This window comes from Triticum urartu, chromosome 3A (genome assembly GCF_056163025.1).
Source record: "Triticum urartu cultivar PI428250 chromosome 3A, HENAU_Tu73, whole genome shotgun sequence".
In the NCBI taxonomy this organism is placed as follows: domain Eukaryota; kingdom Viridiplantae; phylum Streptophyta; class Magnoliopsida; order Poales; family Poaceae; genus Triticum; species Triticum urartu.
Genome location: NC_141875.1, coordinates 637,668,354 through 637,683,597, shown reverse-complemented (window position 1 = coordinate 637,683,597; position 15,244 = coordinate 637,668,354). Strand labels below are relative to the sequence as shown.

Here is a 15,244-nt window from a genome sequence, read left to right as displayed (position 1 = left end):
GTATGACTTTGATGAATGCACGCATTTTTATAATCAATTTGTTTATTATTATCGTGCAGAGTTGACGATGGTCAGTGGAACGATGGTGGACAGGTGGTTGCGGTCGGCAGTGCAGGGCATGAAGGAAAATAACCTGAGAGAGGTTTTATGTCCGTGTCGAAAATGCAAAGGAATATTTTGGCTCAACCCCCATGACGATGGTCGTGTCGAAGCGCACCTGCTCATGACTGGTTTCATGGATGGCTATACTCGGTGGATAATTGAAGATGAGGATGACGATGTTGAGGATGCCGACGGGGCAGGCAATGATGACACGGGGCAAGACAAAGAGATGATCGATAATGGCGGCGGGGAAGAGGCCAGACATGGCGGCGGAGAAGGGGCCGGACATGGCGGCGGAGAGAACAACATGGACTCCACGCAGCAGAGTTCGTCGGTACTAAGTTCAATCGTGCGGGACCCTCATGTTCAAGCATTGCTTCGCAAGGAGACGAGTACTGAGAGAGCTGCTTCTAGAGAGGAGGCTAAGCTGGAGAAACTGGTGGTAGACTCGAACACTCCATTGTATGATGGTTGCAATCCTGAGGTGACCCGCTTGAGTTTCATGCTCCAACTCCTGAAGACGAAGGCTAAAAACAAATGGACCGACACTAGCCTCGATGAGCATCTCAAGTACCTAAAGGATGTTCTTCCCGCGGGTAATCTATGTCCTAGTAGTGTTGATGAGGCCAAGAAGATCGTGTGCCCTCTTGATCTGCCACACGTTAGATACCATGCATGCATCAACGATTGCATAATTTATCGGAAGGAGCACACAGAAAAAACAAGCTGTCCGGTGTGCAATGCTTCTCGATACAAGAAGGCTGGGGAGAAATGTCCCCAGAAAGTGGTATGGTACTTACCGATCACTCCCCGTCTCTAGAGGTATTTTGTAGATCCCAAGGAAGCAAAGCTAATGCGCTTGTTGGGGAACGTTGCAGAAAACAAAAATTTTCCTACTCGTTTCACCAAGATCATCTAGGAGTTCATCTAGCAACGAGTCATCGGATGCATCTACATACCTTTGTAGATGGCGCACGGAAGCGTTCAAAAGAACGGTGATGATGTAGTTGTACTCGACGTGATCCAAATCACCGATGACCAGCGCCGAACGGACGGCACCTCCGCGTTCAACACACGTACGGGACGGGAGACGTCTCCTCCTTCTTGATCCAGCAAGGGGGAGGAGAGGTTGATGAAGATCCAGCAGCACGACGGCGTGGTGGTGGATGCAGGGCGTCACAGAAGCAGGGCTTCGCCAAGACTACAAGGGAGAGACGTAACGGGGAGAGATGGAGGCGCCAGGGGCTGGTGTGTAATCCCTCCTCTCCCCCCACTATATATAGGGGTGCCATGGGGGGGGGGTGCCGGCCCTAGTAGATGAGATCTACTAGGGGGGGCGGCGGCCAAGGGGAGGATTCCCTCCCCCCAAGGCACCTAGGGGTGCCTTCCACCACATGGACTCTTCCATGGTGGAACCCTAGGCGCATGGGCCTATAGGGGCTGGCGCCCCAGCCCACTATGGGCTGGGTTCCATCCTATTTCAGCCCATGGGGCCCTCCGGGATAGGTGGCCCCACCCGGTGGACCCCCGGGACCCTTCCGGTGGTCCCGGTACAATACCGATAACCCCGAAACTTGTCCCGATGCCCGAAACAGCACTTCCTATATATAATTCTTTACCTCCGGACTATTCCGGAACTCCTCGTGACGTCCAGGATCTCACCCGGGACTCCGAACAACATTCGGGTTTCTGCATATACATATCTTCACAACCCTAGCGTCACCGAACCTTAAGTGTGTAGACCCTACGGGTTCGGGAGACAAGCAGACATGACCGAGACGACTCTCCGGTCAATAACCAACAGCGGGATCTGGATACCCATGTTGGCTCCCACATGCTCCACGATGATTTCATCGGATGAACCACGATGTCGAGGATTCAATCAACCCCGTATGCAATTCCCTTTGTCAATCGATATGTTACTTGCCCGAGATTCGATCGTCGGTATCCCAATACCTCGTTCAATCTTGTTACCGGCAAGTCACTTTACTCGTACCGTAATGCATGATCCCGTGACCAGACACTTAGTCACTTTGAGCTCATTATGATGATGCATTACCGAGTGGGCCCAGCGATACCTCTCCGTCATACGGAGTGACAAATCCCAGTCTTGATCCATGTCACCCAACAGACACTTTCGGAGATACCCGTAGTCTACCTTTATAGTCACCCAGTTACGTTGTGAAGTTTGGCATACCCAAAGCACTCCTACGGTATCCGGGAGTTACACGATCTCATGGTCTAAGGAAAAGATACTTTGACATTGGAAAACTCTAGCAAACGAACTATACGATCTTGTGCTATGTTTAGGATTGGGTCTTGTCCATCACATCATTCTCCTAATGATGTGATCTCGTTATCAATAACATCTAATGTCCATAGTCAGGAAATCATGACTATCTGTTGATCAACGAGCCAGTCAACTAGAGGCTTACTAGGGACATGTTTGGTGTCTGTTATTCACACATGTATTACGATTTCCGGATAACACAATTATAGCATGAATAAAGACAATTATCATGAACAAGGAAATATAATAATAATGCTTTTATTATTGCCTCTAGGGCATATTTCCAACAGTCTCCCACTTGCACTAGAGTCAATAATCTAGTTACATAGTGATGAATTGAACACCCATGGAATTCTGGTGTTGATCATGTTTTGCTCTAGGGAGAGGTTTAGTCAACGGATCTGCTACATTCAGGTCCGTATGTACTTTACAAATCTCTATGTCTCCATTTTGAACATTTTCACGAATGGAGTTGAAGCGACGCTTGATGTGCCTTGTCTTCTTGTGAAACCTGGGCTCCTTGGCAAGTGCAATAGCTCCAGTGTTGTCACAAAAGAGTTTGATTGGCCCCGACGCATTGGGTATGACTCCTAGGTCGGTGATGAACTCCTTCACCCATATTGCTTCATGTGCTGCCTCCGAGGCTGCCATGTACTCCGCTTCACATGTAGATCCCGCCACGACGCTCTGCTTGCAGCTGCACCAGCTTACTGCTCCACCATTCAACATATACACGTATCCGGTTTGTGACTTAGAGTCATCCAGATCTGTGTCGAAGCTAGCGTCGACGTAACCCTTTACGACGAGCTCTTCGTCACCCCCATAAACGAGAAACATTTCCTTAGTCCTTTTCAGGAACTTCAGGATATTCTTGACCGCTGTCCAGTGTTCCTTGCCGGGATTACTTTGGTACCTTCCTACCAAACTTACGGCAAGGTTTACATCAGGTCTGGTACACAGCATGGCATACATAATAGAACCTATGGCTGAGGCATAGGGGATGACACTCATCTCTTCTATTTCTTCTGCCGTGGTCGGACATTGAGCTGAGCTCAATTTCACACCTTGTAACAAAGGTAAGAACCCCTTCTTAGAATGATCCATATTGAACTTCTTCAATATCTTATCAAGGTATGTGCTTTGCGAAAGACCTATGAGGCGTCTCGATCTATCCCTATAGATTTTGATGCCTAATATATAAGCAGCTTCTCCAAGGTCCTTCATTGAAAAACTTTTATTCAAGTAGGCCTTGATGCTGTCCAAGAGTTCTATATCATTTCCCATCAAAAGTATGTCATCTACATATAATATGAGAAATGCTACAGAGCTCCCACTCACTTTCTTGTAAACACAGGCTTCTCCATAAGTCTGTGTAAACCCAAACGCTTTGATCATCTCATCAAAGCGAATGTTCCAACTCCGAGATTCTTGCACCAGCCCATAAATCGAGCGTTGGAGCTTGCACACCTTGTCAGCATTCTTAGGATCGACAAAACCTTCCGGCTGCATCATATACAATTCCTCCTTAAGGAAACCATTAAGGAATGCCGTTTTGACGTCCATTTGCCAAATTTCATAATCATAAAATGCGGCAATTGCTAACATGATTCGGACAGACTTCAGCTTCGCTACCGGTGAGAAAGTCTCATCGTAGTCAACCCCTTGAACTTGTCGATAACCCTTAGCGACAAGCCGAGCTTTATAGATGGTCACATTACCATCCGCGTCTGTCTTCTTCTTAAAGATCCATTTATTCTCTATGGCTCGCCGTTCAACGGGCAAGTCAGTCAAAGTCCATACTTCGTTTTCATACATGGATCCTATCTCGGATTTCATGGCTTCTAGCCATTTGTCGGAATCCGGGCCCGCCATCGCTTCTTCATAGTTCGAAGGTTCACCGTTGTCTAACAACATGATTTCCAAGACAGGGTTGCCGTACCACTCTGGTGCGGAACGTGTCCTTGTGGACCTTCGAATTTCAGTAGGAGCTTGATCAGAAGTATCTTGATCATTATCATTAACTTCCTCTCTAGTCGGTGCAGGCACCTCAGGAACATTTTCTTGAGTTGCGCCATTTTCCGGTTCAAGAGGTAATACTTCATCAAGCTCTACTTTCCTCCCACTTACTTCTTTCGAGAGAAACTCTTTCTCTAGAAAGGACCCATTCTTGGCAACAAAGATCTTGCCTTCGGATCTTAGGTAGAAGGTGTACCCAACAGTTTCTTTTGGGTATCCTATGAAGACGCATTTTTCCGATTTGGGTTCGAGCTTTTCAGGTTGAAGTTTCTTGACATAAGCATCGCATCCCCAAACTTTTAGAAACGACAACTTAGGTTTCTTACCAAACCATAATTCAAACGGTGTCGTCTCAACGGATTTCGACGGAACCCTATTCAAAGTGAATGCGGCAGTCTCTAAAGCATAGCCCCAAAAAGATAGCGGTAAATCGGTAAGAGACATCATAGACCGCACCATATCCAATAGAGTGCGATTACGACGTTCGGACACACCGTCACGCTGAGGTGTTCCAGGCGGCGTGAGTTGTGAAACTATTCCACATTTTCTTAAGTGTGTACCAAATTCGTGACTCAAGTATTCTCCTCCACGATCTGATCGTAGAAACTTGATTTTCCTGTCACGTTGATTCTCAACCTCACTCTGAAATTCCTTGAACTTTTCAAAGGTTTCAGACTTGTGTTTCATTAAGTAGACATACCCATATCTACTCAAGTCATCAGTGAGGGTGAGAACATAACGATAGCCACCGCGAGCCTCAACACTCATTGGACCGCATACATCAGTATGTATGATTTCCAATAAGTTGGTTGCTCGCTCCATTGTTCCTGAGAACGGAGTCTTGGTCATTTTACCCATAAGGCATGGTTCGCATGTGTCAAATGATTCATAATCAAGAGACTCCAAAAGTCCATCTGTATGGAGCTTCTTCATGCGTTTGACACCTATGTGACCAAGGCGGCAGTGCCACAAGTATGTGGTACTATCATCATCAACTTTACATCTTTTGGTACTCACACTATGAATATGTGTAGCAATACGCTCGAGATTCATTAAGAATAAACCATTCACCATAGGAGCATGACCATAAAACATATCTCTCATATAAATGGAACAACCATTATTCTCAGATTTAAATGAGTAGCCATCTCGAATTAAACGAGATCCCGATACAATGTTCATGCTCAAAGCTGGCACTAAATAACAGTTATTGAGGTTTAAAACTAATCCCGTAGGTAAATGTAGAGGCAGCGTGCCGACGGCGATCACATCAACCTTGGAACCATTCCCGACGCGCATCGTCACCTCGTCCTTCGCCAGTCTCCGTTTATTCCGCAGCTCCTGCTGTGAGTTACAAATATGAGCAACGGCACCGGTATCAAATACCCAGGAGTTACTACGAGTACTGGTAAGGTACACATCAATTACATGTATATCAAATATACCTTTGGTGTTGCCGGCCTTCTTGTCCGCTAAGTATTTGGGGCAGTTCCGTTTCCAGTGACCCTTCCCTTTGCAATAAAAGCACTCTGTCTCGGGCTTGGGTCCATTCTTTGGCTTCTTCCCGGCAGCTTGCTTGCCGGGCGCGGCAACCTCCTTGCCGTCCTTCTTGAAGTTCTTTTTACCCTTGCCTTTCTTGAACTTAGTGGTTTTATTGACCATCAACACTTGATGTTCCTTCTTGACTTCTACCTCCGCTGATTTCAGCATAGCAAACAACTCAGGAATGGTCTTTTGCATCCCCTGCATGTTGAAGTTCATCACAAAGCTCTTGTAGCTTGGTGGAAGCGACTGGAGGATTCTGTCAATGACCGCATCATCCGGGAGATTAACTCCCAGCTGAGACAAGCGGTTATGTAACCCAGACATAGTGAGTATGTGCTCACTGACAGAACTATTTTCCTCCATCTTACAGCTAAAGAACTTATCGGAGACTTCATATCTCTCGATCTGGGCATGAGCTTGAAAAACCATTTTCAGCTCTTCGAACATCTCGTATGCTCCATGTCTCTCAAAACGTTTTTGGAGCCCCGGCTCTAAGCTGTAAAGCATGCCGCACTGAACGAGGGAGTAGTCATCAGCACGTGTCTGCCAAGCGTTCATAACATCTTGGTTCTGTGGGACAGGTGGATCACCTAGCGGTGCTTGTAGGACATAATCTTTCTTGGCAGCTATGAGGATGATCCTCAGGTTCCGGACCCAGTCCGTATAGTTGCTGCCATCGTCTTTCAGCTTGGTTTTCTCTAGGAACGCGTTGAAGTTGAGGACTACGTGGGCCATTTGATCTACAAGACATAGTGTAAAATACTTTTAGACTAAGTTCATGATAATTAAGTTCATCTAATCAAATTTTTAATGAACTCCCACTTAGATTAGACATCCCTCTAGTCATCTAAGTATTACATGATCCGAGTTAACTAGGCCGTGTCCGATCATCACGTGAGACGGACTAGTCAACGTCGGTGAACATCTTCATGTTGATCGTATCTTCTATACGACTCATGCTCGACCTTTCGGTCTTCTGTGTTCCGAGGCCATGTCTATACACATGCTAGGCTCGTCAAGTTAACCCTAAGTGTTTTGCTGTGTAAAACTGTCTTACACCCGTTGTATGTGAACGTAAGGATCCATCACACCCGATCATCAAGGCGTGCTTAGAAACGACGAACTTTAGCAACGGTGCACAGTTAGGGGAGAACACTTCTTGATATTGTTATGAGGGATCATCTTATTTACTACCGTCGTTCTAAGTAAACAAGATGCAAAAAATGATAAACATCACATGCAATGAAATAATAAACGTGACATGATATGGCCAATATCACATAGCTCCTTTGATCTCCATCTTGGGGCTCCATGATCATCTTGTCACCGGCTTGACACCATGATCTCCATCATCATGATCTCCATCATCGTGTCTCCATGAAGTTGCTCGCCAACTATTACTTCTACTACTATGGCTAACGCGTTTAGCAATAAAGTAAAGTAATTTACATGGCGTTCCTCGATGACACGCAGGTCATATAAAAGAATAAAGACAACTCCTATGGCTCCTGCCGGTTGTCATACTCATCGACATGCAAGTCGTGATTCCTATTACAATAGCCTGAACATCTCATACATCACATATAGATCATTCATCATTCTTCACAACTTTGGCCATATCATATCACAAACCACTTGCTGCAAAAACAAGTTAGACGTCATCTAATTGTTGTTGCAAGTTTTATGTGGCTGAATTAGGGTTCTAGCAAGAACGTCTTCTTACCTACGTTAAAGCCACAACGTGATTTGTCAACTTCTATTTACCCTTCATAAGGACCCTGTTCATCAAATCCGCTCCAACTAAAGTGGGAGAGACAGACATCCGCCAGCCACCTTATGCAACTAGTGCATGTTAGTCGGTGGAACCGGTCTCACGTAAGCGTACGTGTAAGGTTGGTCCGGGCCGCTTCATCCCACAATACCGCTGAAGCAAGAAAAGACTAGTAACGGCAAGAAAGTTGACAAATCTCCGCCCACAACTAATTGTGTTCTACTCGCGCAAGAAGAACTACGCATAGACCTAGCTCTCATACCACTGTTGGGGAACGTTGTAGAAAACAAAAATTTTCCTACTCATTTCACCAAGATCATCTAGGAGTTCATCTAGCAACGAGTCATCGGATGCATCTACATACCTTTGTAGATGGCGCACGGAAGCGTTCAAAAGAACGGTGATGATGTAGTTGTACTCGACGTGATCCAAATCACCGATGACCAGCGCCGAACGGACGGCACCTCCGCGTTCAACACACGTACGGGACGGGAGACGTCTCCTCCTTCTTGATCCAGCAAGGGGGAGGAGAGGTTGATGAAGATCCAGCAGCACGACGGCGTGGTGGTGAATGCAGGGCGTCACAGAAGCAGGGCTTCGCCAAGACTACAAGGGAGAGACGTAACCGGGAGAGATGGAGGCGCCAGGGGCTGGTGTGTAATCCCTCCTCTCCCCCCCACTATATATAGGGGTGCCATGGGGGGGCGCCGGCCCTAGTAGATGAGATCTATTAGGGGGGGCGGCGGCCAAGGGGAGGATTCCCTCCCCCCAAGGCACCTAGGGGTGCCTTCCACCACATGGACTCTTCCATGGTGGAACCCTAGGCGCATGGGCCTATAGGGGCTGGCGCCCCAGCCCACTATGGGCTGGGTTCCATCCTATTTCAGCCCATGGGGCCCTCCGGGATAGGTGGCCCCACCCGGTGGACCCCCGGGACCCTTCCGGTGGTCCCGGTACAATACCGATAACCCCGAAACTTGTCCCGATGCCCGAAACAGCACTTCCTATATATAATTCTTTACCTCCGGACTATTCCGGAACTCCTCGTGACGTCCAGGATCTCATCCGGGACTCCGAACAACATTCGGGTTTCTGCATATACATATCTTCACAACCCTAGCGTCACCGAACCTTAAGTGTGTAGACCCTACGGGTTCGGGAGACAAGCAGACATGACCGAGACGACTCTCCGGTCAATAACCAACAGCAGGATCTGGATACCCATGTTGGCTCCCACATGCTCCACGATGATTTCATCGGATGAACCACGATGTCGAGGATTCAATCAACCCCGTATGTAATTCCCTTTGTCAATCGATATGCTACTTGCCCGAGATTCGATCGTCGGTATCCCAATACCTCGTTCAATATTGTTACCGGCAAGTCACTTTACTCGTACCGTAATGCATGATCCCGTGACCAGACACTTAGTCACTTTGAGCTCATTATGATGATGCATTACCGAGTGGGCCCAGCGATACCTCTCCGTCATACGGAGTGACAAATCCCAGTCTTGATCCATGTCACCCAACAGACACTTTCGGAGATACCCGTAGTCTACCTTTATAGTCACCCAGTTACGTTGTGACGTTTGGCATACCCAAAGCACTCCTACGGTATCCGGGAGTTACACGATCTCATGGTATAAGGAAAAGATACTTTGACATTGGAAAACTCTAGCAAACGAACTATACGATCTTGTGCTATGTTTAGGATTGGGTCTTGTCCATCACATCATTCTCCTAATGATGTGATCTCATTATCAATAACATCTAATGTCCATAGTCAGGAAATCATGACTATCTGTTGATCAACGAGCCAGTCAACTAGAGGCTTACTAGGGACATGTTTGGTGTCTGTTATTCACACATGTATTACGATTTCCGGATAACACAATTATAGCATGAATAAATACAATTATCATGAACAAGGAAATATAATAATAATGCTTTTATTATTGCCTCTAGGGCATATTTCCAACAGCGCTGGCACGCGGAGAGGAAGAAGCTCGATGATGGAGATGATCCGAAGCTGAGACACGTCAAGGATGGAGGCCAGTGGAGAGCGTTGAACAGCTTCTATCGGTATTTTGGATGTGATGCAAGGAACATCATGCTCGGCGCGTGTACCGATGGCATGAATCCGTTTGGCAATCAGAACACCAACCATAGCACATGGCCCGTGTTCGTATGGATGTACAACCTCCCCCCTGGTTGTGCATGAAATCGAAGTACATTCACATGAGCATGCTTATTCAAGGGCCGAAACAATCAGGAAATAATATTAATTTGTATCTGGGGCTACTTCAAGAGGAGTTAGACACGTTATGGAAAACACCGGCCAAGACATGGGACGCCAGCAAAGGCGAGTATTTCAACATGAGAGCCGCGCTGATCACGACAGTGCATGACTATCTTGGTTACGGATATGTGGCAGGCCAGGTGTGCCATGGATATTGCGGATGCACGCGGTGCATGGATGATACGACGTCTCAGCAGCTAACGTCAAGGAAAGATGGCGGGTCTAGGAAAATCGTGTACATGGGGCATCGAAGATGGCTCGAACAGGACAACCCGTGGAGAAACCGTGGAGATCTATTCAATGGTCACGCTGAGCATCGAGGACCTCCACGTAAGCGGAGCGGTGCCGAAATCGATGAGCTGTTGAAAAACTGGAAGGAGAGCCCCGCGTTGGGAAAGACGATGAGAAAGGCGCCGGAGCCGCTGCTGGAGGTATGGAAGACGAGGTCTGTGTTCTGGGACTTGGAGTACTGGCACAAACTCGATACACATCATTGCCTTGATCAAATGCATATCTGTAAGAATGTCCTTGAGAGCTTGCTCGCAACACTGATGAACATGCCGGATAAGACCAAGGATGGGCCGAAGGCAAGAAAAGACTTGCAAGATTTGAAAGTCAGGGAAGATCTGCACATGCCGCCCCGTAAAATGTCAGACAAGACAGAGACGGAGACAGGGGAACGGGAGAAGAAGGGCAAGAAAATAAAGAAAGAGGATTATTGCCCCCTTCTTGCTTCACCTTAAGTCAGGCTGAGATCCATCAATTCTTTAAGTGCCTTACCGGAGTCAAAGTTAGTTCCGGTTACTGTGGCAAGATAAGCAGATATCTAGACACGGACAAGAAAAGGTTCAGCGGGATGAAGTCCCATGACTGTCATGTGATGATGATGCAGATACTACCTGTTGCCCTTAGAGGGATAATGGACAAGCACGTCCGTGACACGCTTATTCGTCTTTGCAGCTTTTTCGACGTCATCTCTCAAAAGTCGATCAGTGTGAAGCAGCTTCGAAGGCTACAGGAAGAGATCGTTGTGATACTGAATGAGCTTGAGATGTACTTCCCGCCCGCATTCTTTGACATCATGGTGCATCTGTGTGTCCATATTGTGAATGACATAATAGACCTGGGGCCGTCATTCCTGCACAACATGAAGCCGTTTGAGAGGATGAATGGGATCATCAAAGGATTCGTTCGTAACATGTCCCGTCCGGATGAAGCATCGTCCAGGGCTATTTGACACAAGAGTGCATCTCTTTCTGTGAGAATTTTCTATATGGCACAGACCAGCCGCCTGGTGTTAGTGTTGGTTTGCCCGTTAACAAGCACGATGGGAGGCTCGAAGGAGAAGGTCACTGCAACGGTCACAGGGAATTGCACGTGGCATACTCAGATCAACGCAGCGACTTTGACAGAGCAAACTTGGTAGTGCTACAACATCTAGACGAGGTAGATCCTTTCGTGGCACTGCACAAAGAAATTATCGCAAAGAAGTATCGTGACCGGGGGGTATGCAAGACAGACACCGAAGTTACTAGAGAGCACAACTCAAAATTCTCACTGCTCCCCCTACCTCATGAGCCCCTGGAGACCTCTCGACTCCAACTCCAACTCTATATATTTGCTTTCGGGGAAAAAATAAGAGAGAAGAATTCATCGCGTTTTACGATACGGAGCCGCGCCAAGCCCTAAAACCTCTCGGGAGGGCTGATCTGGAGTCCGTTCGGGGCTCCGGAGAGGGGAATTCGTCGCCGTCATCATCATCAACCATCCTCCATCGCCAATTTCATGATGCTCACCGCCGTGCGTGAGTAATTCCATCGTACGCTTGCTGGACGGTGATGGGTTGGATGAGATTTATCATGTAATCGAGTTAGTTTTGTTAGGGTTTGATCCCTAGTATCCACTATGTTCTGAGATTGATGTTGCTATGACTTTGCTATGCTTAATGCTTGTCACTAGGGCCCGAGTGCCATGATTTCAGATCTGAACCTATTATGTTTTCATCAATATATGAGAGTTCTTGATCCTATCTTGCAAGTCTATAGTCACCTATTATGTGTTATGATCCGTTAACCCCAAAGTGACAATAATCGAGATACTTACCGGTGATGACCGTAGTTTGAGGAGTTCATGTATTCACTATGTGCTAATGTTTTGTTCCGGTTCTCTATTAAAAGGAGGCCTTAATATCCCTTAGTTTCCATTAGGACCCCGCTGCCACGGGAGGGTAGGACAAAAGATGTCATGCAAGTTCTTTTCCATAAGCACGTATGACTATATTCGGAATACATGCCTACATTACATTGACGAATTGGAGCTAGTTCTGTGTCACCCTATGTTATGACTGTTACATGATGAACCGCATCCGGCATAATTATCCATCATTGATCCGATGCCTACGAGCTTTCCATATACTGGTTTACGCTTATTTACTTTCCCGTTGCTATTATTACAATCACTACAAAATACCAAAAACATTACTTTGCTTTCATTGTTACCGTTACCATCACTATCATATTACTTTGCTACTAAACCCTTTGCTGCAGATACTAAGTTTCTAGGTGTGGTTGAATTGACAACTCAGCTGCTAATACTTGAGAATATTCTTTGGCTCCCCTTGTGTCGAATCAATAAATTTGGGTTGAATACTCTACCCTCGAAACCTGTTGCGATCCCCTATACTTGTGGGTTATCAATGGACGTCGCTCCAGGGAAGCGGCGTCCTCGTCTCCCAATAACAGCGGCACACCGACGCGCGGATGTAGTGTCGGTCGCGCTCGCCGGCGGACGTGGGGGCGATGGAGAAAGTGGGCGGCGCGGGGGGCCCGGTGTGGTGGTGATGCGGCCTCCTTCTTCACGGAGCCGGCGCGGCGCCCCGACGAGGAGCCGGCCTCGCGGTCGTGCTTCCCCTTGCGGTTGCAGAAGCCCATGGCTTCGAGGTGGCCGGCCGGCGAGCTCGACAAGGGAGGGCTAGGGTTTAGCGCGGTCGGGTTTCGAGAAGGCCGCGGGATGGAGTGGGGCAATGTGGGCGACAACCGGTCCACGGGTTCCCTATTTAAGAAGGACGGCGACCTTCCACTGGGCCGATGACAGGTGGGGTCGGCCACCCGTGCGCATTGATGTTGGCGGGTGGGAGGTAGATGGCCGCCCCGCCACGCGGCCAGACGCGGACGAGCGGCGCGTCCGTTCGGTGTCCGCGGCGACCCAAACCCGGCGCAAAGATGCGCTCGAAATGGGTCGGCCTTGATACAAAACGGACCAAACGGGTCCGGACCGTCGCGCGCTGAGCCGCCTTGTTTGTCCGTTTTACCCCAAACAAACGGAGCCGGACAGAATGGGGTCGCGCAATGGAGTTGGCCTTATTCCGTCACATCAAATGAAAGATAGATAGAATAGAGAACAGCAGGTCTAGTCAGACAGACAGAAGCGTGTTTCAAAAACAAAAAAGAAGGTCACATAGCAACTGCTAGTGATAGGTAAAACGCTCCGAGCACTACAACACAGTAGACATTAGGAGGCATTAAAAAATGTCTTTAAAAGCCTAAAAAATGCCTCCAAAAATATACCAAGGCGTTTTAGAAAAACGCTAGAGACTATCCCGAAAGGAAAGGTCTACCTAGGCATTTTTGAAAAATGCCTTAACAACACACACACACATACACGCAACGGGTCCACCTCGTCTCAACTTGCCGGGCCTTTTCCCTGGGCTGGCTGGCCCAATCATGTCCCACCTATCACATTTCAATACCATTTTTCTGAGCCATTCCCGTCCTCGTAGGTTAGATGTACAGGTCCACCATAATTAATAATTAATTTAATAATTAAACTAAACTAAATCACACGTCACTTTCGTTTACGTTGGAGAATTCTTACAAGACAATACGCGGCTGTTCTTTTAAAGCGGCTAAATTTTATCTCGGTAGACGGTATGGGACTAAATAGTTAGCGGTTGTATTCAAGCGTCGAATGGCTGGCGCAAAAAATGCAAATAGTATTGCTTTGGTAAATTCTAAGGTAATGCAGACCATCCCACCATCCTGCTATTGCTTTGAAGAGTAACAGTAGCTTTTATATGCAATATATCTGGCCAACTGGGCCGCACGAGTGGAAGGTTGTTGACGTACATATGCCATCTAATAGGGACTGATTTGGAAATTTAACTGAGATTTCGACGCGTTTTCTTTCAGAACGCCTTCAAAGCATGTGCTGGCAAATTTCAAAACACCCCTTATGCTTTGGTAAATTGCGGCGTTTTCTAAAAACGCATCTAAATCTCCAGTGGCCTTTTGCAAAATGCCTGTATACTATTCCATATCACGGCACTTTTTTTAAATGCCATTAATTGAGCATCTTTTGAGGCATTTTTCATAAGTGCCTGCTATCCATGGACCTTTGAAGGCATTTTCTCCAGAACGCCTTTGAAAGAGATAATCTAAGGCACTTTTTTTATGCCTTCAATAAAATGCCTCCATTTCTTAACCGTGTTGTAGTGCAGCCGAGCCAAGGCATCAATCTCGAGCAAAACGGGCGTCCGGTTTCAGATTATAGCAGTGTGCGCAGCGGCGCATGTTCTCCTCCGGTCACTGCGGTCAGCGACGATGACTTCCTACGTAGGGAACGCGCCGTCCTTTCGCGGCGGCGGCGGCAAAGGTGACTTGCCTTCGTTGCCAACCTCGTTCCTGAAGTGGCCAATGACAAAAGCCTTTTCCCCTAGCGTGCGTGCAGTTTTCATTTACCTTTTCTTTACGACGTAGTCGGCGACTCAGCGTTGGTAGGTCCTTCGTGCTTACTAGTAGCTGCTGTCTTAAGCTTCCTAGAAGGGAGCATTAAGCCCCTCTGATTAATTACCGAATGCAGTTTATAATCTGACACATACTCCCTCCGTTCCGAATTACTCGTCGCATAAATAGATGTATCTAGATGTATTTTAGTTCTAGATACATCCATTTCCGCGACAAGTAATTTGAAACATAAGGAGCGGCAATAGATATATGAGACGGCTAATAATCGTCCATGAACGGTGTGAATGATGAGATGATTGCTGATGAAAATGGATAGCCTGATGGGTCGTCTCATCTCCCCGGCTGTTGAAATGGCATACGGAACCGGTAAACAACACGTACGTACCCCTTGGTTCCTTCTGCGCTAAGTATTTAGATATGTACGCGTCATTGTCATACGTACATATCCACTGCCCACTCTACTGGCGTATACGTGTG

At 47.3% G+C, this 15,244-nt stretch overlaps 1 protein-coding gene across 1 annotated transcript in view; it reads right to left on the bottom strand.

Moving 5' to 3' along the window:
* The window catches only part of LOC147981003 (uncharacterized), a 30,905-nt gene extending 17,950 nt beyond the window's left edge, over positions 1 to 12,955 (bottom strand). Inside the window, exon 1 of the mRNA XM_087515830.1 lies at positions 12,815 to 12,955. Coding sequence (XP_087371956.1) covers positions 12,815 to 12,955 — 141 coding nt within the window. The remainder of the gene's footprint in view (positions 1 to 12,814) is intronic.
* Between the last annotated feature and the right edge of the window lie 2,289 nt (positions 12,956 to 15,244).